At 47.3% G+C, this 25,845-nt stretch overlaps 1 protein-coding gene across 3 annotated transcripts in view; it reads left to right on the top strand.

Annotated features, from left to right (window-relative positions):
• The first annotated feature begins 271 nt into the window (after nt 1-271).
• The window catches only part of Lmtk2 (lemur tyrosine kinase 2), an 81,143-nt gene continuing 55,569 nt past the window's right edge, over nt 272-25,845 (top strand). For all 3 annotated transcript variants that reach the window (XM_032887266.1, XM_032887268.1, XM_032887265.1), the window contains exon 1: nt 272-669. In XM_032887266.1, coding sequence (XP_032743157.1) covers nt 564-669 — 106 coding nt within the window. In that variant the 5' untranslated portion in view covers nt 272-563. The remainder of the gene's footprint in view (nt 670-25,845) is intronic.

The following is a 25,845-nucleotide window of genomic DNA, read 5'->3' as shown; positions in this document are numbered from 1 at the left end:
TGTTGGTAAAAATAAGAAAAGAAAAATAAAAAGTAGGAAAAATAAAGTCCCAGATTGAATTATGTGGGTTATCATGGTCTTCTTTATATCTTCCTAAAATAATTCTTGGTGTTACCTGCTGCCCACGCCTCATTCCTCCGTCTGCAGGGGGCGCACCGAAATCCATCTTGCCTCCTATGGCTGAGGGGGTGGGGCTTCAGGAGTCAATATGGATTGACGATTGGCTGATCCAGGTGTCGGTCACGGCATCCCGCCTCCGCTCTACGTCACATGACGCAGCCCATCATGGCGGCGGGAGCGCGGCTGCCTGGGCCCGCGGCTCCGCAGGCTGGGTGTCGTTGCTGCTGTTGAGGGGCGGCGGCGGCGCAGACGGGCGGGAAGGATGATGCTGGCTCTGTGGCCAGAGCGGCGGATGCAGACCGGGAACAGGGTTGACGTTTGGCTAACGAGACGTGTGTCCCGAAGCAGCCGGCGCCGGTGTCGCTGAGGCGGCGCGGAGGGCTGACTGACTGAAGGCGGCAACCCGAGAGCCGGCCCCGGCAGGGGACGGCGCGGTGGACGAAATGCCGGGACCACCGGCATCATCGCCGCTGCCGATGCCGCTGCTGCTGCTTCTGCTCTTGACCGTCGGCAGTGCCCGGGCCGCGCCACTTCCGCAAACAGGTGCAGGTGAGCGGAGCCCGGGTGCTGCGGGGCCGCTGCGTCTTGCGGGGCGGCGGCGAGGTCGGCGGGCCTGCGGGGTTGGGCCACCTCTGCGACGGATCGGAGGCCTGCGGAGGGCAGGAGGCCGCGGGGTGCGAGCGATCCTAGGGAGATTTCTTGCCGCAGGGGCGTGGGATGGGGGGGCGGGGGCGCGGCGACGCGGTGGGGGTTGGGGAAGACGGCGGGGCGAGGTGGCAGAGACCGGTTCCCCTACATCCCTGGGGGACTCTTCCCGGACTCTAAACTTGTTGCCTAAAGGTCCCTCCAGCTTCTGTCCTCTCGACACTTCTTCCTTTTTTCCAGATGTCACCTGCCTCTTGTGGCTTTTCTCGCGTCCTATAATAAGAACCGTTTCTTATCTCTCGTCATTCCTTAAATGAAACACAATGACTCCTGGAAGCTGTGCAGTTTCCTTGGCTCACCGAAACTTGTTCTAAATTTGTAAATTGATTTTAGATGCTGAGGTTGTTGGGTTATTTGTCTATTTGTTTATTCATTTATTTTTCGAAATGAGTCTCTGGGGATGAGAAAGGAGCAAAGGATGCGTATCTTTGTTTTGGGAAGCTAGTGACTGGTGTAGCAACTTTTGAGTAACCATTGACAGATTGGCCTGAGGGTAATTGAACTGCCTATTTAAGTGATATTAGTGAGCGATTCTCTTTTCAAGCCCCCAGCCCTTCTATATTTTCTGCATGTAGTTGTGATCTGGAGTTTATAAATAAAACTTCAGCCAAAGAAACCATCCCAGAAATTTTAAGGATTAAAAATTCAGTGGTGGGGGAGGTATTGACATTTCAAAGAACTTTAGAGGTTGGAAGAAACCGTATAGATGATTTAGTCCAATTTCTTCATCTTTTGCATTGAGGATGCTGGAACCCTGGTGATCAAAAGATATACTCAAGGTGACACAGCCAAGTTGTAGTTAGATGCAAACCCAGGTGTTGGATTCACCTTGTCTTGTGATTGCACCCCTACCTCACAGTTCACTTCAGCTCTCAACTGTCTGTGGAATGCCCCTGAGGCCAAGGTTTAAGTGTAGAACTGTCTCCAGTCAATATGGGTGTTTCAAACAAATCTACAATGATAGAGGTGTGATGGCTTCCAGAACTACACATACACATATACAGGGTATATGCCATTGAGTACCGTTCAGTTGAGCGTTAGGTGGTGTGGTTACACTATCTAATGTAGTACCGTCTTTGTGCTTTCCCCTTGGAATCAAGTCTTTTTTGGTGACTTCAGTGTTCTGAGTCAATGGATAAGATAACTGGATGTCGGCAGAAGTCGATAGTCAGCCCGGATAGCCTGGCAGAAAATACCAGGGAAGCTGGGAAAGATTATACAGAAAGGAGGTGATGTTGCTATGTAAGGGTATTGACATTTAAATGGAAAATTAACTCCAGAGTAGCAGTGGGTAGAGTGCCTGTGACCTGGGGACTCCAGAAACTTCCAGAAGTTCTTGTGCCTATCAGTTTTTATGCATTCTGAGCAACCTGAAAAACATAAACCCACGAGTTCTTGACATAAGGTTTTGACACACGGGAAGGCCAGGTGATTTGTATCCACTTCTGCACATTTTTCTTTCCTGTTTTGGTCCTTAGAGGGAGCTGTATAGACTGTATAAATGATGTATTATTAAATGTCAAACATAGATGTGTGGAATTGTTTCTCTGTCCAAACAGCTTATTGATATTACAACTGGGAGAGATTTCTCCCCCCTCCTTCTCCCACTCCCTTTCTCTCCTCTCTCTTCCCCTCTGCCTTTCCTGTACTAGGGATCGAACACAGGGTCTCACACATGCCCAATGCTCAACCATGGAGATAGATTTTTTTTTTTGGATCAAGGGTAAAGAAACTTTCTTGTTAATGGTATTTATTGAACCCACTGGATATATATGTTAGATAAAAGAGCAGCTGTGCAGTGAAAACATAGCTGGGGTGTCTGATGATCTAGAGACCTGTACAAAACAAGACTAGCCTTCCCAAGTAAGGGTAGGCCCACTTTGTGGGCTGGTTTTGTGTCAACTCAACAGAGTCGCCAAAGAGGAAGGAGCCTCAGTGGGGGAAAAGCTTCCATGAGATCCAGCTCTAAGGCATTTTCTTAATTAGTGATCAGTTGGTGCCATTCCTGAGCTGTATAAGAAAGCTGAGCAAGCCAGGGGAAGCAGGCCAGTAAGCAGCACCCTCCATGGCCTCTGCATCAGCCCTTGTCCTGGGGATCCTGCCCTGTGTGAGTTCCTGCCCTGACTTTCTTCAGTGATGAACAGAGCACTGTGGAAGTGTAAGCCGAAGAAACCCTTTCCTCCCCAACTTGCTTTTTGGCCATGGTGTTTTGTTTCAGCAATAGTACCTAAGACAGCCTCCTTGTTCTTATTCTTTGGAAAGGTCAGACTGTTTAATGGTGCCTTTGAGAAAGCACACTTCTCAGAAATAGGTTAGGGGTGTGTGTGTGTGTGTGTGTGTGTGTGTGTGTGTGTGTGTGTGTGTGTGTGTGTATACTGGAGGAATATACTTAAAACCAGGTATGGTGGTGCACACCTGTTATCCGAACACTCAGGAGGTAGAGACAGGACACTCAATGCAGGAATCAGGGCCAACCTATGTAGTGATTTTGCACATAGAGAGTTCCAGGCCAGCCATGGTCTCATATTGAGACTCTGTCTCGAAATACAAAACAACAACCACAGATACATGAATTAGGCTTTATCCTGTGCTTGCCTGTTCACATGGGAAACAAGGGAGCTATGACTTAAGTTCTTTCTAAGTTTTTATTTATGTGTATGGGTGTTGCCTGCATGTACATCTGTGCACCATATGGGTGCTTGGTGCCTGAGGAGGCCAGAAGAGGGCGTCAGATCCTCTGGAACTGGAGTTAGAGATGGTTGTGAATAGTCATGTGGGTGCTGGGAATCGAACCCAGGGCCTCTGTAAGAACATCCTGTGTTCATGTTGCTGAGTCATCTGTGTATCTCCAGCCCTTTATTTCTTAAATGCACTTTTTAGGTTAGTATAAAAAGTAATAGACTTCACTAGGGCATCTTTACTCATACATAACTTTAAAATTGAAATTAAGTTATGTATGATGCTCTTGTTCTGAGTAATTTTCAGGATTGGAAATTAAAAGGTATTTGCTCATTGACTGACAGTAAAACTATGTAAATATGTGGGTTGCCATGCCCATGGAAGGTCATTATGCCCCTCCCCTTTTATTTTTTGAAGCAGAATCTTGCTGGGTAGCAAAGGCTGTCCACCAAATCAGGATCCTTCTGCCTCAGCCTCTGGAGTGCTGAGATTACAGGGGTGCACTATGCCTGGTGCATGGTGGCTCAGAAAACATTTTGTTGTTGAATTATATTGTGGGCCACTTTGTGTCTGAAGGATGCTCTTTTATCGACCTCATGTCTACAAGTCCCTTTTCCTGAAGACCCCTATTTCTACTGTATGGGCCCTAGTTGTGGAGACTGAGAGTTTGCTGGTTCTCACTGGGAAGCTTAGGGAAAGGGAGAAAAAACAGTTTTCGCAAACACAGCGTGCTAAGTGACCAGACTAAGGTTATAGTGAAGTTCTTTACTCTATGGTTATCTGATCATGCTTAGGAAACACGTATGTACCTCTTTTAAGAGCCTTTGGATTCATGGCACAGATCTGAACGGGAAGAAAAGAAAGATCGTAGAGTGGTGTATGTGAACAGATTCCTCTGAGCCACATGGTCTCGTTCCTATTAGTATAGTGGTTAGACAGGGAAACCCACTTCTATTGTTCTGTGGCATATTAGGTCACAGTACAGAGGAAGCTTAGCAGTTCCAGATAAAGGCCCTCACTGAAGCCGGTGGGTCTCAGCTGCTGATTAAAAGTAGCTTATGAATCTGGTGCTCGCAGTTTAGATTTGGCAAACAGACTTGTGTCTCGAACAAGTTTCCTACGGTCAAGGGATTACTTTCCAAAGTTTGAATTTTTGTCTTAATTTTCACAGCTTTTGAGAAATAAATTTTTTCAGTAGTCTTCTCATGTAGACTCTGGGGCTCACGGATGGACTTAGGTTGGGACTGCTCTGATCGCTTTCACTTGGTGACAACTTTGTGTTACCAAATATGCTTCTCTGCACTGTAATCAAAACTCTGTCCAGTTTTGTAGCTGATCAGCAGTGAGGTTACTAAATCCTTAGAGCTTGCTGTTATCAGTGTTCTGACTGTTCATGCACTTGAAATTTGGAAAGTCCTTGGGCCCTCTCCATCCCCTGTGGGCTGTGTCACTTTGATAACAGTTGTACATATAATAAAAAAAGGACATTGTCATGTAGAAAAAAAGGAATATCCTGGTTCTGAAACAGTTAAAATAAATGGGTCCTTAAAAAAAGTCTTTGTGGCAGTGCCTCACTCCTAGAATCCCAGCACTGAGAGGCAGAGGCAGGTATGGCTCTGAATTTTAGGCCATCATGGTTTGCAGAGTCCTGGGTCAGGCAGGGCTACAGAGACACCATGTTGAACCCCGCTGACACCCTCCCCCACAATTGAACTTTTCAGTCCAGTCGAGAGTAAAGTTCTTGAAGCAGTTGTGGAGGGAACCTACTGTCCTGGGTAGAGCCTGGGCTTTCAGCTGGACCCAGGCATGAGGTCTTCCTCTTCTGTTTCATTAGCTTTCTTGTCAGCTCAGGCCAGGGGCTGAGGCAGGGAGAACCTAAGTTCAAGGCCAACCTGAACAACTTAAGAACCAGTCTCAAAATTGGAAAAAGAAAAGTAAGGGCTGGGAGCCTGGTGTAATGTACACACATTTAATCTCAGTACTCAGAAGTAGGCCTGTTCTCTGTGAGTTCAAGACCACTGTGGTCTACACAGTGAGTTCCAGACCAGCCAGGGTTATATAGTGAGGCCCTGTCTCAAAAAAAGAAGGGGCTGGGTAAGGTTGGGGATATGGCTTCGTGGCATTTGCCTAAGTGTGCAGGGGACCCTAGGTTCAACTTTCAGTCCTGTAAAGACAAAAAGAAAGAAATCTTAGCTTCTCAGAACTCAGCAAACAAAAACAGAAAAGTGGGGTCTAGAGAGACGACTCAACTGTTTAGAGGGCGTGTTAGCCCATGTAGAGGACCTGGATTCAGTTCCTAGCACCCAGATGGTGGCTCACAACCATCTGGAGCTCCAGTTCCGTGGGATCCAGTCTACTTACTCTCCTGGCTTCTGTGGGCACATGGTGCACATACATATACAGTAAAATAAATCTTTAAGCCGACGATAGTAAAATCTATGTGAGCAGCTTTGGAGGGGTGGGTGGGTAGCATCATGGTGTGCACCTGTGTCTGCTTCACGTTGTACTCGGTGATGTAGAGTTCTTTAGTGCCTCAGATTCTTTGTAAATTGGGTGGATTGGCTAAGCACAAATGACACAGCTCCAAGGAAACAACACTTTGTTAAATTTTTTTTGTTTTGTTTTTTTGTTTTTTTGAGATAGAGTTTCATGTATCACCTCAAACTTGCTCTGTAGTGGGGATGACCTTGAGTTGTAGTGAGGATGATCCTCCTGCCTCAACTTCCTGGGTGGGATTGGAGGTATGTTGCACCGTGGTCAGTTTTACATAGTGCTGGGGACCGGTAAGGCTTGATGAGTGTGAAGCAAGTCTCCACTACCCGAGCTGCATCCCCAGGCACCGACGGACAGTCGCTTACGTGCTGGCTGTGTAGCACGGGATATCCTTTTCACTACAGTCGCTTACGTGCTGGCTGTGTAACGTGGGATATCCTTTTCACTAGATTTGAAAATCTGTTGCTCAAAATACCTCGCTGTATGGTGCCTGCAGAGCCTGCAGGGAAGACATCGTCTGATAGGCCTAAGAGGCCATATGAGCTGGCATAGATTCTTTCTGTTGGGGAACCATCTAGAAATTGTCAGGATGATCTAAATTAGTCAGCTTTATGTAATAAACCTGTTTTTAAGCTCCATGATGACTAAAGCTCTTGCAAGTGAACAATTGCTGGTTTTACTTTACTTAAAGGAACCATGAGCAATCTAAGTTTCCTTAATCCCAGACACAGTTGCATATTTTCGTGAAACACCCCTAAAGGGTAAGTGCCTAAACCAAGCAAGGGGTAGCCAACCCAGGGCTGATGCTTCCCGTTTTAAATCTGCTGGGAGATGGATTTCCCCCTCTCACACCATCCATCTTTACAGTTTACTGTCTGTGCTTTTTCTCTGTGGGCCAGCAAGATGGCTCAGTGGGTAAAGGTGCCTACTGCCAAGCCCAACAACCCCAGATCAATCTCCACACTCCACATGATGGGACCCACAGGTTGACTTTCAAAACTTGCATCCCTTCTTTCCCTACAAATTAAAAAATAAGTAAGTATAATAAAAATTGCTGACCTAGTTGTAAAGAATGACATAGTCTGGAAAGAAAAGGTTGGACTGATGTTTCTGGTCTGGAATATACTGCCTATTTAGGCTGTAGATTCAACTTTCACTTTTCTTTGCATCTTCAATTGAAGATACCATTTTAAGAGCAAACTAGGGCACAAGTATGTACTTGTTATACTTCTAGAGGACCGAGAGTTCAGAGCCCAGCACCCGATCAGGTGGCTCACAACTTAGCTGTTAACTCCAGCTCCAAGAGAATTGGTACCGCTGGCCTCTTCTGGCACCTGCACTTAAATGCACATACTCACTTGCAGACACACACGCCTATACATAATTAAAAATAAATCTTAAAATAGTAAGGAGAGCAGAACTAGGGAGCCAGACTAGTAGTACACACCTATAATTTTACCAGGAGCTTGAGGCATAGGATTGGGAATTAGAGTCTAGCCTGGGCTACATAGTCAGCCAATGCTACATATGGGATTGCATAGCTCACTGGTAGAGTCTAAGGCCCTGTGTTCAGTCCCCAGAACTACAAAGAAGAAAGAGAAACAAAAAACCAAAAAGCCAGAGAAATGTGGCTTTTTTCAGTGTGTTGACAGGACAAAAATATTACAATGGTGTATTTTAAAATTGTGGCAAGTGATTCACTTGGAACTGTGCCTTGGCATTACAGTTATTTGCCACAAAAGATAGGCATATCAGAAAAATAACCTCAGTATTTTTTTTCTTTTTTTTTGGTTCTTTTTTTCGGAGCTGGGGACCGAACCCAGGGCCTTGCGCTTGCTAGGCAAGCGCTCTACCACTGAGCTAAATCCCCAACCCCAACCTCAGTATTTTTAAAAAAATTTTTCTTGGCAGAGGTTAGCACAGTGCAGCAGTCTCAAATCTCACTTTATTTTATTGTGACTCAGTTGGGAAATGAGAGTAGTGTCATTGGGTCTGAGATCTAACAGGATGGTGGGCATCTCTTGTTCCACCTGAATACGTGCCCATTCGTCCTCCTCTGGCCACTCCTGGATCCTCCTGGGCCTTGGCTGGAATAGGGGAAGGCATGACATTTCAGTTTTGACAGTCTGGCAGATCTGCATTTTGCTGTATGCTTATTTGTTTTAATATTTTTAAAAGCCTATGTTACCGTCAGTTCAAATAAACCGCCAGGACTACAATAGCTCCTGGCTCCTTGTATCTGGCCTCAATTTGGTAGATACCCATCTGGTGTGCTACACGTTCTTCCTGTCTCCATTCAACACCTTCTATAGCTGATGATCGGCACCATCTCTTCTCCACCCGTGTGTATGTGCATGCATGTGTACATGCATGTGTGTGCATGTAAGCAGGAGTCAAACTCCAGTGTCGTTCCTCAGGAGCTGTCCACCTTGTTGTTTGAGACATGATCTGTACTGGCCTGGAGCTTGCCAAGTAGGCTAGGCTGGCTGGCCAGTGAGCCCCAGGGGCCTCCCTGCTGCTGGTATTGCAAGTGCCTGGCTGTTTTGCATGAATGCGGAGGACCAAGCTCAGGTCCTCACACTTGTGCAATAAGCACTTTACAAACTGAGCCACCTCCCCAGCACTTTCTTAAGAGCTCAGTTGACCTGCTTTTAGTTTACGAAATGTTCTGTACAAATTCTCATCTTCCTTTTTAAAGCTCTTCACACACCCCACTTCCTCTAAGTCCTCTGCTCTGGTCCATGTCTTCGAGATTCCTACCCCAGTAACAGGTTGCTGGTTGAAGGCATTGCAACTTAGGTTTTGATTTGTCTCAGCACTCAGCCAAGTTGTATTGAAAGCAGAAACACACATGTACACATAGCACACACAGGACAGACTCGTCCAGTAGAGGGTTCTCCAAGGATGCTGTCCCAGGTTTTGATTTTTTTCCTTTTAAACTTTAAGTGACACTTGAAGGTATAGATCACTTTATTCATCAAAACATTTTAAAGTAAATAAATCGTACACTGAAATACTGTAAATGAAATGGAAGGCAGTAAGGGAAATTTACTAGTAGGCTGTGTGATCAATCAGTGAAGACCTTCACATTGTTAACCCTTTCAGTTGGCTGGCCAGCCGTGTCTAGTGTTGTATGTGTAGTGCTCTGGACGGCATGCCACAGGTTGTAGGTGCTGAGTCCCAAGTGTAGGTCAGAATGATGGAGACAATCCTGAATCCACCAAACCACAATGCAGGGTTTGCGTATATACAACAGGAGGTGGTGGAAGCCAGAATCTTAACTCTCTTGCATACTTGATTGTAGCCATTGACCGTCAGCTGGAGCAAGGGCATTTTTAGTGTGGTGTTTTGTTTTTGCTTTGTGTATATGTGCACATGTGTTGAGGTGTATGAGAATACATTTGTGTGCAAGTATGCATGTATATGTAAGTGTTTGCATGTGCAGACCAGAGGACAGCCCCAGATGTTTCTCAGGCACCATCTGTCTTTCTCACTTGAGACAGGGTCTCATTGGCCTGGAATATTGTGTGGGCTAAGCTGACTGGACAGCCTGTTTCCCGTGCCTCAGTGATAGAATTACAATGGCATACTATGCCACCTGGCTTTTGTTAGCTTTTTAATCCTATGGATTATGGGAAGGGCTTTGTGTGGTCGGTCGGTCGGTTGGTGTTCAAGTGCTGAGGATGGACCCTGGGCCCTTGTGTGTGCTCCTGAGGTACCCTTCTACTCTCGTCTTTTTCTTTTTTTCTTTTTAAGGTAGGTACAATGAACTTTATTGATGATATTCAAGAGAGGAGGGTTGGGGGGAGAGGGGAGAAAAAAAATAGTGCTCGGGAGGCCCTTCCCATTATTGTGGGGGTTTGGGATGGAAACGGAGAGGGACATGCTCAGTGTCAGGAGCTGAGTTGGGAAAGGAACTCCTCAGTAGCTGAGGCCTTCTTTCTTGCTCTCATGTCCTTGCTGGAGTGTGGTCCAGGGCTTCTTACTCCTACAAGGGCAGTAGGCCATGAGGTCCACCACTATGCTGCTGTAGCCGAATTCATTGTCATAACAGGAAATGAGCTTTACACAGTTGTCATTGAGAGCAATGCCAGCCCCAGCATCAAAGGGGGAAAGAGTGGGAGTCACTGTTAAATCACAGGAGGGAGACAACCTTGTCCTCAGCGTAGCCCAGGAGGCCCTTTAGTGGGCCCTCGGATGCCTGCTTCCCCACTGTATTGATGCCATCATACTTGGCAGGCTTCTCCCTCTAGGCAGCATGTCAGATCCACAATGGGTACACTGGAGGTAGGAACACACAAAGCCACGCCAGTGAGTTCCCGTTCAGGTCTGGGATGACCTTACCCTTGGCAGCACCAGTGAATGCAGGGATGATGTTCTGGGCAGCTCCGTGGCCATCACACCACAGCTTTTCATCCACAGCCTTCTGAGTGGCAGTGATGGCATGGACCACGGGGGCCAGTGCAAGCAGTTGGTGGTCCAGGATGCATTGTTAACAATCTTGAGAGAGTTGTCAAATTTCTTGTGGTTCACACTACCACAAACGTGGGCACATCAGTAGAAGTGTGGAGATGATGACCTCGTTGGCCCCACCCTTCAAGTGAGCCCCAGCCTTCTCCATGGTGGTGAAGACGCCAGTAGACTCCATGACATACTCAGCACCAGCGTCACCCCCCTTGATGTTAGCGAGATCTCTCCTGGAAGATGGTGACGGGCTTCCCGTTGATGAGAAGCTTCCCATCCCCAGCCTTGACTGTGCTGTTGAGCTTCCTATGGGCAGAGTCATACTGGAACACGTAGACCATGTAGTTGAGGTCAATGAAGGGGTCATAAATGATAAAAATCTCCTCTTTGCCAGATGAGCTATTTGTTTGCCTTGGTGACCAGGTGCCCCGTACGGCCACATCCGTTCGCACCAGCCTTCACCGTCTTGTCTATGAGAGGAGGCTAGCACTGCATGAGAAGATGCGCTGTCTCTGGAACAGGGAGGAGCAGAGCGCCTTCTCCACTCTCTTACCATTGGCACCATAGTACATTTGTACTAACATTAATCTCTACCTTTGTACCAACCAGGAACCATGTGCTAGTATAACCAAGGTTTGTACTTAATTCAAACTTCTTTGTATTCCCTGAGATTTCAAGTTTTCCAGAACAGCCCCCCTCACCCCCAAGATTGAACACAAGACCTTCCTTGCATACACTAGGCAAGGTCTGTGCCACTGAACTACGTTTGTCTATTTGCATCAGGACAGGTGTTTTGTAAAATGCTCTGTAACTTGTTTGTCTGATACTTCTGTTTCCATGAGAAAGGGTCTCAGGTCACTGTAGGGTAGGGCGACCTTGAACTTCTGTCTCTGTACTTTTGGTCCTTTTGCCTTCAAGGTCTGCATGCTAAGGTTTCAGGCTCACTGTACCATCTTGGCTTGATTATGGATAGGAGGAAGATCACGAGATTAAAGTGGCATGCTCATCAGGTCAAAGGTGCCACACACTTCCCCTGTGACCTTCACTGATCACCTTCCTGGTGGTACTGCCCTCCTCTATGGGCGCAGGCCACATTTGTAAGGGTGTGTGTGTGTGTGTGTGTCATCAGATTCCCTGGAGTTACTGGCAGCTGTGAGCTGCTCAGTTTAGGTACTGGGGCCTAGAACTTCTAAGCCTTGTGTTTGTATCTTTTCCTTTTTTTCTTTTTAATAAGATTTATTTATTTATTATATCTCAGTCCACTGTAGCTGCCTTCAGACACACCAGGAGAGGGCAACAGATCTCATTTGAACTCAGGACCTCAGTCAGTGCCCCTAACCACTGAGCCATCTCTCCAGCCCGTGTTTGCATCTTTTCTAGGATTGCATCAGTCACTGCCCTCAGCTTGTGGGGCTAGGATGGAGCCCAGGGCTTCCTGTGCACTCGGCAGGCACTGTCCCAACACAGCCAGCTCCCAAGCCAGATCCCAGCCTTCAGTCTGTTGCTAGAGCTTTTCATTTGTGTCAAGAAAATGCGAACACATGCAAAAGCAGAGCAAGCAGTATCTGAACCCATAGCCACACGTTGAAAGTCATGGTCAGTCTTGTTTCACCTGCGCCCTTCCTGATGCTAGAGTCCTTGATTTTATGTAGATTTCCGTTCCAGCTGGGTTCCACTGGAGCTGACTGGGAGCTGAGTGTGGTTTATAAAACAGGATCCCCTTGCCCCAGAATCACCTACCTACTTGTAGAGTTGCAGATGTGGAGGCCCAGACTAACCAACAGCATGAGATCAGAATTCTGTAGGTTTTCTTAAAACCCCTCCTCACCCTCATCCTAGCACAAGTGCTCTGTTGTCTAGATACAAACTCTCAGCCTCTTTATAGAGATTTGATTTGCTGGCCTGTTTGAACTGATAAGATTGAAGGAAGCAAGAGATGTTTACATTAACTTATTTTCTGTGCTTTCTTAGTGTGTGTATAGGTGGGGGAGAGAGGGGGGGAGGCAGACAGACAGACAGACAGAGATAGAGAGTGCATCAAGGACTGCTGATGCTATGGAGCATGTGCGAGGACAAATCTTTCATCCATCCTGTGGGTTCTGTGGATGGAACTCAATCCCTCAGGCTTGGTCGGTGTCTTTATGGACTTTCTCCTTTGTCTGCCTGTCTCTGTCTCTAAGACAAGATTTCTGGGTATAGCCCTGGCCATCCTAGAACTGGTTCTGGTAGACCAGGCTGGCTTTAAACTCAGAGGTTCTCCTGCCTCTACCTCTGGCACTGGGATTAAAGGCATGTGCCACCACAGCTGGCTTCTTTATGGATTTTCTAAGAACTTATTTGGGGACAGCCTAAAGGTTTTATGTTTGCTTTGTTTCTTTTCTTTCCTTCCTCATCTTCCCATTCCTCCCATACCCTCCATTCCCCGTCCCTCCTTCTTAGACAGTGTTTTATTGGCTCGGAATTCCCTAGGCACTTCCTCACTCACAGGCAGACAAAGCAGCCCAGCTAGAAGAACATATCACAGACAGACAACAGCTTTTGGGATAGACCCCGCCCCCTGCCTCCAGTTAACCAGGACCCACATGAAGACCAAGCGGCACATCTGCTACATACATGCAGAGAGGCCTAGGTCCAGCCTGTGCCTGCTCTTTGCTTGATGGTTCTGTCTCTGAGAGCGTCAGGGGTCCGGGTTAGTTGGTTCTGTTGGTCTTCCTGTGGAGTTCCTACTCCCTCCAGGGTTCACAATCCTTCCTCCTATTCCAGAAGAGTCCCCAAGCTCCATCCATTGTTTGGCTGTGAGTTCTGCATCTGTCTGAGCCAGCTACTGGGTGGAGCTTCTCGGAGGACAGCCATGCTAGGCTCCTGTCTGCAAGCATAACATTAATAACATTAATAATCATTAATAGTGTCATGGATTGGTGCTTGTCCATGGGATGGGTCTCAAGTTGTTTGTTATTTTTATTTACCAGTATGTGTGGATTTGTGTAGGGCATATGCACATGAGTGCAGGTGTCCAAGGAGGGAAACGACTTTGGATCCCTTGAAATTGGAACTATAGATGGTTGTGAGCCAGTTGAAGTGAGAACTAGGAGCCAAACTCAGGTCCCTTTGCAAGAGCAGTATGATTCTTAACCACTGAGCCATCTCTCCAACCTGGTGCAAAGTATTCTCATGAGCTGAAAGCGGATAATTGTGTAATTAGTTGGATGTCATTAAAAGAATGTCATAGGGGGTTGGAGATTTAGCTCAGTGGTAGAGCGCTTGCCTAGCAAACGCAAGGCCCTGGGTTCGGTCCCCAGCTCCAAAAAAAAAAGAAAATAAAAAAAAAAAAAAAAAAAGGAGGAGGTCCATACATTTTTTTTTTTTTTTTTTTTTTCAGAGCTGGGCACTGAACCCAGGGCCTTGCGCTTGTTAGGCAAGCACTCTACCACTGAGCTAAATCCCAACCCCCATGCTTTTCACATTTTTACAGCAAAATATGCACCTTGAATAAGAGTATTTACCTGTAAGCATCTATACTAAGTTTTGGTAGAGCAAGATATTTTATTTTATTTTATTTGAAACACGGTCTGACTCTATTCTAGGCTAGCCCTGGAGTTCACCATGTAGAACAGGCTGTCCTCAAAGTTGCATTTAGCCTACTGTTCTATCTTCTAAGTGCTAGGATTACAGGCACATGTTACCATAGTGGGCAGCCCTTAGCATTTTATTTCAAAACTGGGGTGTTGTGAACTGTTGGCCATCTCACAGATCAGCCACAAAAGTCAGAGCCCTAGGTTCTCAGAAGTCTGAAGCAGTAGAATTGCTCAAGCCCAGTAGTTCCAGGCCAGCCTAAGACCCTGTCTAAAAGAAAAAGTTGCTAACAAAGTAATGTACAAACTGCAGGTTTTTGTTCGGGAAGCTCAATAAATCCAACCCGTGCTGCTTTAGAAAGGAAATTCTCTTCCTCTCTGTATTCTGCCCAGAATTCCCCTCTGTAGTTTGGCTCTCTTAGACAGCAACTGTTCCTTCCAGAGATGCAGCCTGTCGGTTACTGGCAGAGCCCCACTTGACTTTTATCTCAGACTGTTATTAAAGCCAACACCCAGATGCTGATTGCTAGTGAGGCACTGAAAAAAATAACAAACCTACCAAAATAGCCCCCTGGAAATACTACCCAAGGACCATTGCAGCAGGCCTATCTAGAAATCTGTAATCAACTCAGTTTTCTTTGCAGAAAATAAACCTTAAGGAGATGGGAGATGGCTCCAAAAAAATTCATGTGGACCTGAGCTTGATCTTCAGATGCCACCTGAAAAGTCAGCATCAAATGATAGGCACCAGTAACTCAGGGCTGAGGTAGGCGGAGTCCTGTAGGTCGCTGGCCAGTCAGGGCTGAGATAGGCGGAGTCCTGGAGGTCGCTGGCCAGTCAGGGCTGAGGTAGGAGGAGTCCTGGAGGTCGCTGGCCAGTCAGGGCTGAGGTAGGCGGAGTCCTGGAGGTCGCTGGCCAGTCAGGGCTGAGGTAGGCGGAGTCCTGGAGGTCGCTGGCCAGTCAGGGCTGAGGTAGGCAGAGTCCTGGAGGTCGCTGGCCAGTCAGGGCTGAGGTAGGCGGAGTCCTGGAGGTCGCTGGCCAGTCAGGGCTGAGATAGGAGGAGTCCTGGAGGTCGCTGGCCAGTCAGGGCTGAGATAGGAGGAGTCCTGGAGGTCGCTGGCCAGTCAGGACTGAGATAGGCGGAGTCCTGGAGGTCGCTGGCCAGTCAGGGCTGAGGTAGGCGGAGTCCTGGAGGTCGCTGGCCAGTCAGGGCTGAGATAGGCGGAGTCCTGGAGGTCGCTGGCCAGTCAGGGCTGAGATAGGAGGAGTCCTGGAGGTCGCTGGCCAGTCAGGGCTCGGAGTCCTGGAGGTCGCTGGCCAGTCAGGGCTGAGGTAGGCGGAGTCCTGGAGGTCGCTGGCCAGTCAGGACTGAGGTAGGCAGAGTCCTGGAGGTCGCTGGCCAGTCAGGGCTGAGGTAGGCGGAGTCATGGAGGTCGCTGGCCAGTCAGGGCTGAGGTAGGCGGAGTCCTGGAGGTCGCTGGCCAGTCAGGGCTGAGGTAGGCAGAGTCCTGGAGGTCGCTGGCCAGTCAGGGCTGAGATAGGAGGAGTCCTGGAGGTCGTTGGCTCATTGTATACACCATGCTGTCCTCAAAGTTAAAAAGATCTGTCTCCCAAGTACTGGGATTTAAAGGCACACACCATCACTACTGGCCTATAAAATTTCATAAATAGTTAAAGAAAAGGCAATATTAAAAACCAGGAAATCAGAATACTAAAAGAATAACTTCTTTATTTTTAATTTTTACTTTTATAAGTGTTTGTGAGTATATGCCGTGTGTGTGTGTGGGGGGGGGGGGGTTATCTTCAGAGGCCAGGACAGAAGAGAGTGCTAGATCCCCTGAAATTGCAACTATCATTGGTTGTGAGCTGTCCATTGGGGGGTGCTGGGACCAAGCAGGGACCTGAGAGACAGCCCAAAGTGTGTGTGGGGGGGTGTGGGGTGGGGGAGAACCCATGTACGCATGCACCCGTGCTTGTGGAATTGTGAAGCCAGGGGTGTTGGATTCCCTGGAGCTGGAGTTCACGCATCTGAATGGCCAAACATGGGTGCTGGGAACCACAGGGTCCTCTGCAAAAGCAGCACACTCTCTTATCTTAGCCATTTAAGCCATCTCTCTAGCTCCCTCCCTCCCTCCAAAAGAATAGTAGCCTATGCTAGCCTTGAATTCTGTATGAAGCTGAGGATGGTGCAGTGCTGGTGTGAAACCCAAGGCTACATGCATGCTAGGCAAATACTCCCGACTGAGCTGCTTTCCAGATCCCCAAGAGAACAACTCCAGTTTAGTTTCCACCTCTGAAATGAAGTTGCACTAGTTAATTAAAAGGGGAAGGGTTTCTGCCTTTTAAGAAACATAATCATAAACTCATAAATGTTCATTTGTAAACATGAAGATCCTTTAAACACCACAGACCTTCAGGCTTTTGTGAGGGCCCTTCTAAGAATCTGCTGACTACGTGGGTCCCGAGAGTAATGCGCACTAGCAAGTACTTGGTTTATCTTTCCCGGGTGCAAAGCGGATGTTAAAAATGTACATGGAGGGGTTGGGGATTTAGCTCAGTGGTAGAGCGCTTGTCTAGGAAGCGCAAGGCCCTGGGTTCGATCCCCAGCTCCGAAAAAAAGAACCAAAAAAAAAAAAAATGTACATGGAGGGGCTGGGGACCAGAGTGAGGGAGCAGGCAAAGTGGGGAAGGAGACAGACAGTCCCAGACCTGCTAGCTGATCAGTGAACACCAGGTTCAGTGAGAGAACCTCTCAGAAAATAAGGTGCAGAGCAGTCAGGGAAGATTTCTCCATCTTGACCTCTGGCCTCCCACATAGCTGCATGAGTGAGCACATCTGTACACACACACGTTCAGAGCGCATACACAAACATCTCCAGGTAATCAGGCTTGGTGAGACATTTGCCCACTGATCACTCCTGGCCCCTTGTTTATAACACAGCTGATCACAGGGGTAAGGTCCTTTGATATTTTTTACTTTCCCTTTGTTGTCATGTTTTAATTTTTATGTAGTCATCATTTAACCATTCTTCACTCATCCCACTGTCCTGGATCTCCCAGGATCCTCTGGTCTGTGCTTGGAGTGGTGGCACTCTGGCTTACCTGCATGTTCCACTGAGAGCTCTGAGGTGGTCTGACCTATTCTTTTCCCGTGTAGCCTTTTTCCTCTCAATGTATTGGTTGGTTGTTTCATCACGATGACAGAATACCAGAAGGACTTATTCTAGCTCACAGTCTCCCTCTGTCCTCTTAGGGAAGAGTGGTGGAATTCATGCAGGCAGCATGTGCGTGTGTACCAGGAACCTCACATCTTGGCAGATCAGGGAAGTAGACTGGAATTTCAAACAAGGCCAGGTGTCTGGCCTCAGGATCTACCCCGAGAGGCACCTGTCTGCCTGCTGGGTCTCTTGTCTGTCAGCTTCTCAGAACAGCATCAGCAGCTAGAACCAAGTGTTGGAACATAGGAGCCTAAGGGGATCGACCCTATACAGTCTCTCATTAGCATGAATATTCATCTAGCCTTTGAATCTTAAAGGCTCTTTGCTTTGGTTCTGGGAAATTCTCATATTTGTTTATCACATACACATTTCTACTGACCTTTCTGTCCCTTTGCTCTGCTGTATATGAGCCTCTTTTTTATCTTTTGTGTTACATTTAATTTCTAGTGACTTCATCCATTCATTCATTCATTCATTCAGGAATAGAGCTTAGACCATTCTTGAACTCGAGGCTCAGGAAATCCTCCTGCCTCAGCTTCCTAGATAGCTGGGACTGTTAGCGCACATACTGTGTACCTGCACATATGTACCTGACTGTGGTGGTTTGAATATGCTTGGCTCATGGGAAGTGGCACTATTAGGAGGAATGGCCTTATTAGAGGAAGCATGGCTTTGTTAAAGGAAGTGTGTCACTGTGGAGGCGGGGCTTTGAGGTCTCATATATATGCTCAAGGATGGCCTGTGTGATACAGCGTCCTCCTGGCTGCCTTCAGATCAAGATGTAGAACTCTGCTCAATGCCATGCTCACCATGATGATAATGGATGATAATGGATTGAACTTCTGAAACTGTAAGCCAGTCCCAATTAAGTGCTGTCCTTTATAAGAGTTGTCATGGTCATGGTGTCTGTTCACAGCGATGAAATCCTAACCAAGACACTGGCTCTTCTCCTCCCCCCCACCCCCCGACCTGAGGACCGAACCCAGGGCCTTGCACTGAGTTAAATCCCCAACCCTGGCTCTTCTCCTTTTAAAACATGAATTAATGAGACTTGGTCTAAATATGGCTCAGTCTAGCTATTCTTAGAAATCTCCTGCCTCAGCTTGGTCCACGCTGGGATTACAGGTGTGCACTGGCTCCTACCTTTTCAATAGGGACTTCCTATGAGTGTTGTCTCCTCTTAGTTCTGGAAACGTCTATTGCGGTTGTTTGCTTTCCACAGCCACACCTTGCATTCTGTTTCTATCTGCTGTGTAAGTCGTTATCTTTGCCTAAAGGGTTTTCTCAAATGTCAGGTGATATTTACTCCTGAGCAAGAGATTAAAGCAATAAACTGAGATCTCCCTGAACCTTTCCGGTTATGCTCTGCCTCACGTCCTCCAACAGCCTGCCACCGCTGGCTTCACCCTTGTCCCGTCCTGTCCCGTCCTGCAGAGTGCTCAGTAGGGCACTGAGCTATGGCTGTCACTGTCCATTACTCTCTCCCAGTTGCTCAGGTCTTCATTTGAGAGCGGCTGCTCTCTTCAAGGCTGTTGTAGGGTTGCATGCGTTTAGTGTTTGCCTTTGAGCAAGTGCTGTGTAAGTATTGGTGTTTCGTAACCCTCTAGGGCCAAGTCACCATCATTTCCTGTGTAGATTATCCTAATGCCAAGCATCGTTTCCTGGGGCTGGGGAGTTCACTCAGGCATGAGGACCTGAGTTTGGGTCTCCAGACCATGTGAAAAACTGTGCGTGTCAGGGCATGCGTGTAACCTCAGCACTGGCAAGGCAGAGACAGGCAGATGTCTGGAAATAGCCTAGTGACATTAGCAAGCACCGAGAGACTCCGTCACAAGAGACTAGGTTGGGGCTAATGAGGTGACTCAGTGGTCAAATGTGCCTGCTGACAGGCCTGAGGATCTGAGTTCAATTCCTGGACCCACATGATGGAAGGAGAGAATCTACTTATATAAGATGTCCTCTCATAGCATGATGCATGTGTGTGTGTGTGTGTGCACGCACGCGCGCACACACACACACACACACACACACACACTGTATGTTCCTCAATCATTCCATATAAAATAATAGTGTCTTGGTCCTTACTTTACTATTCCATGGTGTGTCTCACCCTCTGTGCCCTGTGAATTTACTTACTTGTCTGTCTACTCAGGATGGTAAGCTGTAGGCTTAGCATGGTGGTACACATGTGTAATCACAGTACTAAGAGTTCATCTGTGCTACATAGTAACATCCTGTCTCAAAGAGAAAAGGGAAATTCGTGTTGGAATATTCATCTTGTCATGACTGAGTTGGGAGGGGCCAGGGCATAGTATGCTAAGAGAATTCACCTGGTCTGGTACCCTTTTGACCAGACTAGACCACCATACAGTAGTTCTTCTGTGTAGCCCACATCCCTTGGAGTGTTCTAGAAGTAGGGGTGACTTGATGTTTTAGCAACAGATTTTAATGGCGTAGTCTGAAAGAACCAGTAGTTTCATATAAAATGATGTCATTCGCAGTATTCAGTCAGCCCTCAAAGTGTGTCATCCTTCTGTCAGAGCAGGAACGGCCAGTTGGCCTTTATGATCACCAGTCAGTGGTGAACAAATGGAGGCCACCCACGGCCACCCATTTTTCTGTTGTGATTAGCATGGATAGAGCATGGGTGATTTGGGTTCCTAGGCCACTAGCTTCTGCTTAGGGCTTCGTGTGGAATCTTTGATTCATCACCAGCCCTCAGTGTGCGGCTGAGTGTATTTAGTGCTATTTTTTGTTTCCTCTTTCTAATATTGGCACCCATTGGGGAGAGCCTAGATTGTTTAGTGCTGTTGTAAAGGGCGTATTGGTACATGAGGCACACAGAAAACATTAGTGACTTAAGGAACTATGTGTAGAAAGCTTTTATGACAGATGGACTTGCAATTCTGATGTGTAAAACAAAACTGCGGGACCCGTGGTGATTGCCTCAGTTTCCCTTGTGAGGGTGGCTCACATTACATATCTCTGGGGTACAGAGCTGTGTGTTGGGGTTTTGGAAGAGAAAGATGGTTTTCTTGGTTCTAACCTGCTTTAAAAGAAAAGCAGTGCTGGAGAGATAGCCCAGCAGTTGCTCATGCTTCCTGGGCTTCCAGTGCACCCACACTGTGTGGCTCATATCTGCCTGTGACTCCAGCTCAGGGGATCCAGCCCTCTCTTTTGTCCTTCACAGGCACTTGCACTCGTGTGCAGATACCCCGCCTCCTAATACACGTAATTAGAAAAAAATTCTTTAAAACCTCAAAAGAGAAAAGCCAAAGCTCTATGTTTCAGAGGTGGGCTGACAGGAACAGTTTGGAAGATTGCTGGTGCCTGGCTTCGGGTCTCCTCTATCAGGCTAGCCCTGTCTCCCCCAGTTTCAGTTTTCACACAGCCACATGTTTGTCTTGTGTCAACTTCAAGGTGAGAGGGTCTGGGAGAGCAGGAAGTGGGTGCTCTGTAGAAAGCAGCCTCCCTGGAGCTCTGCTTGCCTCGTTTGTACTTGGCTGGTCAGGGAGTCTGAACTGAGCAGCCCCTGGGGCCTGGGGGCCAGAGTGGAAGGTGGCCTGGATTTAGTCCCGGCATCTCTGGGACAGCTTCTCCACCAATAGCATGGCCATCTTAAGTTAGTTGGGTTTTGTTTTGTGGGGTTTTTCTCCTCTTCTCCCCTCCCTCTGTTCCTCCCTCCCTCCCTCCCCTCTCTCTCTTTCTTTCCTTCTTTCTTTCTTTTGACAGGGTTTCACTGTGTAGCCTTGGCTGTTCTGGAACTCACTGTATAGACCAGGCTGCCCTTGAATTCAGAGATCTACCTGCATCAGTGTCCCAAGTGCCAAGATTAAAGGCATGTGCCAATACCACCCAGCTTAAGTTAGTTTTTAAATTGGACATGTGATACAGCAGTCTGTATACCAGCAGTTGGGGCAGGAGAATTACTGTGACTTTCAAGCTAGCCAAAGTACATGGCAAGATTCTGCCTCAATATAAAAACAAAGACAAAACAGCAACAACTTTGGGGCTGGGATGATAACTCGGTGACGTGCTTGTCTAACAGTTGTGAGGATCTGGGGTCAGTCCTCAGAATCCATGTAAAAGAAGCTGGACATGGTAGGGGAGGGCATGATCGTAATCCCAGCACTAGAGAGACGGAAATACGGAGATCCCTGGAACTCTTCGGCCAGCCAGCCCAGTCTACTTGGCAAGTCCCAGCCAGTGAGGACCTTGTCTCAGAAAACAAGGTAGATGGCACCTGAGGAGTGACAGCTGCAGTTGTCCTCTGACCTCTCCACATGCACACATGTGCAGGTACAGTTGCATGCACAAATGCGCCTATATATTCATGAATATGCACATACATGCACCACCCACAGTTTCAGTGTTGTGGGTATGACTTGTTCACACCACACCAGCACCTAAAACTGATTGTGTTTGGAGTTTGAGTCTTTGAAGAGGTGACTAAGTTCAAATAAGGGCAGCATGGCAGGCTCTTAATGCAGCCTGACTACTGTCCACAGGAAGAAGAAGTTAGGTCAAGGAGACAGCAGTGATAAGCACACAGAAGACCATTATTGGAGGATATAGGGAGAGGACAGCATCTGCAAGGAGAAGGCTAGAGGCTGCAGGAGAGGCCAGCCTGCTGTTTGGACTTCAGGCTTGAGCTAGAACTTGAGCATGCAGAACAGTAAGGTGATCATGCTGCTGCTGAAGTCCCTCAGTCCGTGGTATATATTTCAGCATATCAGTAAAGGTTATCCCATAGTAGAAGTATCCTGAGACCTCCTCCCCCTTGTTGTGTGTATTTTGTGTATGTGGGTGTATACACGTGCATGTGTGTGTGTGTCTTTGCAGGTGTACATGGATGCTTGTATGTGGAGGCAGAGGTCAGTCTTAAGTATTGCTCCTCAAGAGCCATGCACCTTATTTTTTTTCTTTCTTTTTTTTTTTTTTCCTTCTTTTTTTTTGGAGCTGGGACCCAACCCAGGACCTTGCGCTTGCTAGGCAAGTGCTCTACCACTGAGCTAAATCCCCAACCCGCACCTTATTTTTTTAGACAGTCTTTTTACTAGGACCTGGGGACTTACTGGAGGTTATATGTAAGCCTAATCCCTGGCCCCATTTAGCTGGGGACATTTAAGATGGTGTGGTCAGTTCTGGGATGAGGCAATGCAGTTGGGTGTCTGAAGGCAGATCCTTACCTTGGACCTTAGGGACGATTCCCACTGATGGGCAAGGGGTTGGGGGTGGGGCGGGTGTCAGTGGTAGTTTCCTGGTACATGGAGTGTAAGGCAGTAAAAGAAGATTGGTGTGGTCAGAGGGAGGACCCCATGGCTCTCAAACGGAGAGCAAGGGAAGCTCAGCAAGTCTAGGCTGCAAAGGTGATGGGATTCTGAGGATGCAGCAGGACATGGCCTTTTGACTGTCCTGCCAGCATCTCGGTCTTGAGCGTGGAACTTGGGAAGTGATGATTTCTGTTTGTTTCGGCCACCCAGCTTGTGATTCTTTGTTGCTGTAGTCCTAGCACTACAAGTAAAGACTTAAAACACAAGTTTAAGAGTATATAAGGGGTGTGTTATCTATCAATGCTGACAACCTGAGCACAGTGCCCAGGACCCACATTGTGAAAGACCACTCTGAAACCAGCAATGGTACAAAGCAGTGGCAAATTGTTGTCTAGAGTAGTTGTAATTCAGTAATGAATAAGTAACAAGATGGTCAGTTGCCTGAGGCTGGAGTGAGGGGCAAGGCTGTCTTTATCATTACTGCTACCACCACCACCACAAATCCAGGGACTCATACATACTAGCACAGCATTACCGAGTTACATATCCAGCCCTTGGGCTGCGGTCTTAAATACACAGGCAGTTACTGGCTCTTGTAGACCGGATTTGCCAGAGGTCTGCAGCAGCAACTGTTTACAAGGTGAGCCTGGAACACAGCAGGCAGCAGCAGTCTAAGGGTGCTGGGCTCTTGGCGGAGGGGTAGGGAGCAGACTTCTGCAGAAACAGTGCAGCATCCTTAAGAGTAATTACAAGTCAGGCTCGGTGGCTCACTACTTTATTCCTAGCACTCACATGCAAATCTCTTTAAGTTCAAAGCCATTCTGGTCTACATATCTAGTTCCAGGGTAGCCAGGGCACATGTGTGGGCTACTGCCTCAGAAGAGAGACCATGTATAGCAACACCCTGTCTCAAAAAAGAAAGGAAGAAGGCAAAGGAAAAGGAAAAGAAAACTACAGTGGACTGAGCATTCCAGGCAGTTTAAGCCTACTACTAGTTCCTAACAAGTCTCCCCAAAGAGCAACAGTAGCCCTTCTAAGCTGGTGACCACTAGAGAATGCTAGCTAACCAGCTCATTTTGAAAAGCAAACGGTAGAGGCAAATTGAGCTGTCTGTGGTGGAACACTGTCTTCTGAGCGTGGCAGGGCCATTGCTGTCCTAAATCAGAGCCTCTGGGATGAGCTACAGGAAGCTCATTCTGTTGGAGGGTGCGAAGGAAGGCCTGGCCTGCAGATCCTCACCTGAGGTCCCAGTCCTCCTCTTACCCTAGCTGCACATGGTCTCTCTTCTGAGACACTAGCCCACACATGTGCCAATTCTGACAGTATAAGACATTGTCATCTACGAAGTTTACACTTAAGAACTGGACAATTGAGTTACCAAAAAAAAAAAAAAATTCAAACAAAATAAACTTATTTAAAAATCTTTTAATATAGGCTGGTGAGGTGGCTCAGCGGGTAAGGTCATTTGCCATATAGCTCTAACAGTCTGAGTTTGACTCCTAGAACACACAGCGGAAGAAGAGAACCAACTCCCAGAAGAGCTCTACACACAGAGATACACAGTAACAGTCCATTTAAAAAATTAGTTGTCATACTATTTTAATTAAGTTTGTGACTTGTGTTGGTCTAGGTGTATGTGGTCCAGGAGGAGTGGGTTTTGGATGTGCCTGTTAGAGGTGTAGGGTGATGAAGAGCTTCTGTGAGGAGTCACTCACTCCAGGGTGGGCTTTTTGGTGAGTTTCCAATAGTTGTGAAAATAATCCCTAAGAAACTCAATGGGGGCCTTCAAGATGGCTCACCAGCTAAATTGCTTACTGCAAAAGCCTGGTGACCTCAGTTGCATCACAGACCCATATAAAGGCAGGGAGAACCTAATTCAGGAAGATATTCCATGCCCTCCATAGGTACACACACATGCATATCATTTGTGCACACACACCTGTGTTTTGCTTGTTTTAAGAACATTCATCGGTTCCTCAGGCTAGCCTTGGGTGGGAGAATTTGTTTGACTGTTGTTGATGCCCTTCCTGGATGGTAAACAGACATTCTCACAGCATCTAGCCTGCACCCTTCTTTAACTCTAGCTACCAGTTAACCACCTGGCAAATAGGAGGAAATTCTCCTTATACAAATATGTCAGCTGGGAACCAAAGAGGAATGTCAGAGAGAGAATCAATGGTGTGTGAGCCCCAGGGGATTTGAACATTGGTCATCAATTTCTTTTTACCAGGCGAGTCTCTAGTTAATTACACATGCTCACAGGTTTCATTGGAGGTTTTGGGGACCATGATCAGATAATTGGCTGGATTTATAATGGCTAAATTAATAGGCAGCTAGCAGCTCCTGACCCACCATGAGTCATTACTGGGAAATTACCGCCCTTTCCAAATTACCTGTCTCTAAAGCAAATAGCATGTACCTACCTACCTCGTAGAGTTCCCCAAGTTTTCTGCTTAGTAAGTCAAGTAGTAGATAGCTATTAGAGGGCTCTGAAACCTAAATCAGAGTGCAGTGGAATGTGCTCTTGGGGTGCCAGATGTTTTTAAATAGTGTCTGGAGAGAAGCGTATTAAGTAGCCCAAGCCCTTCATTATCGTCCTCCTCCTCCTCCTCCTTCTCTGTGGAGCCTGGGGAGCTGTCTGAGGGTATGGTGACAGGCTGTCACTGTGGAGGTTTTTCTGTAGCAGATGATTGCTTTGTCTTGTGCATTTCTGAATGCAGTAGACAGAGCCGGTTAAAGAGAAACTGGCTTCCTAGTGTACTGACAGTTGCAGCCAGGAGTCTTTGTGAGGCTGGGTTTCTGGTTTAACCACAGGGCCTGGGGATTTCAGTTGTGGTTCCTGCTTCTAGAATCTACTTCCTTTCTGTGGTTTGAGCAAACCCAGCCCACCTTCCAGTCTATAGCTTCATTTCCTCATTTGTGGGAGTTTTTCCTTCACCAGTGTAAGGAGGGAAGAAGGCCTGAGATCCCGAGAATCTACATGAAAAGGGATGTACAGCAAGGGCTCCACTGTAGTCCCCGCAAGGGCAGGTTGGTGCCGGGGACTGTATTCCTGGAGCCCTTGGCAAGTTAGCCTGGCCTCCTTGGTGAAGCTTTAGGACAGTGAGAGATCTAAGGACTGCCACCCAACATTGTCCTCCAACATGCATATATGAGCACTGGTGTACATTTGTGTACCTGCTGTCATGAGCGTGTACACACACACACCAAAACATAACAAAGTACATAAGACGATAGGCTGAGCATGGCAGGACTTGTCGTTACCATGAGTCTATCTTTTCATGCCTGCCTAATGACTCACAGAAGACCAATTTGTGAATC

This window comes from Rattus rattus, chromosome 16, assembly GCF_011064425.1.
Source record: "Rattus rattus isolate New Zealand chromosome 16, Rrattus_CSIRO_v1, whole genome shotgun sequence".
Classification (NCBI taxonomy): Eukaryota; Metazoa; Chordata; class Mammalia; order Rodentia; family Muridae; genus Rattus; species Rattus rattus.
The sequence above is the reverse complement of the archived record's forward strand: the minus strand, read 5'-3'. Positions and strand labels throughout refer to the sequence as shown.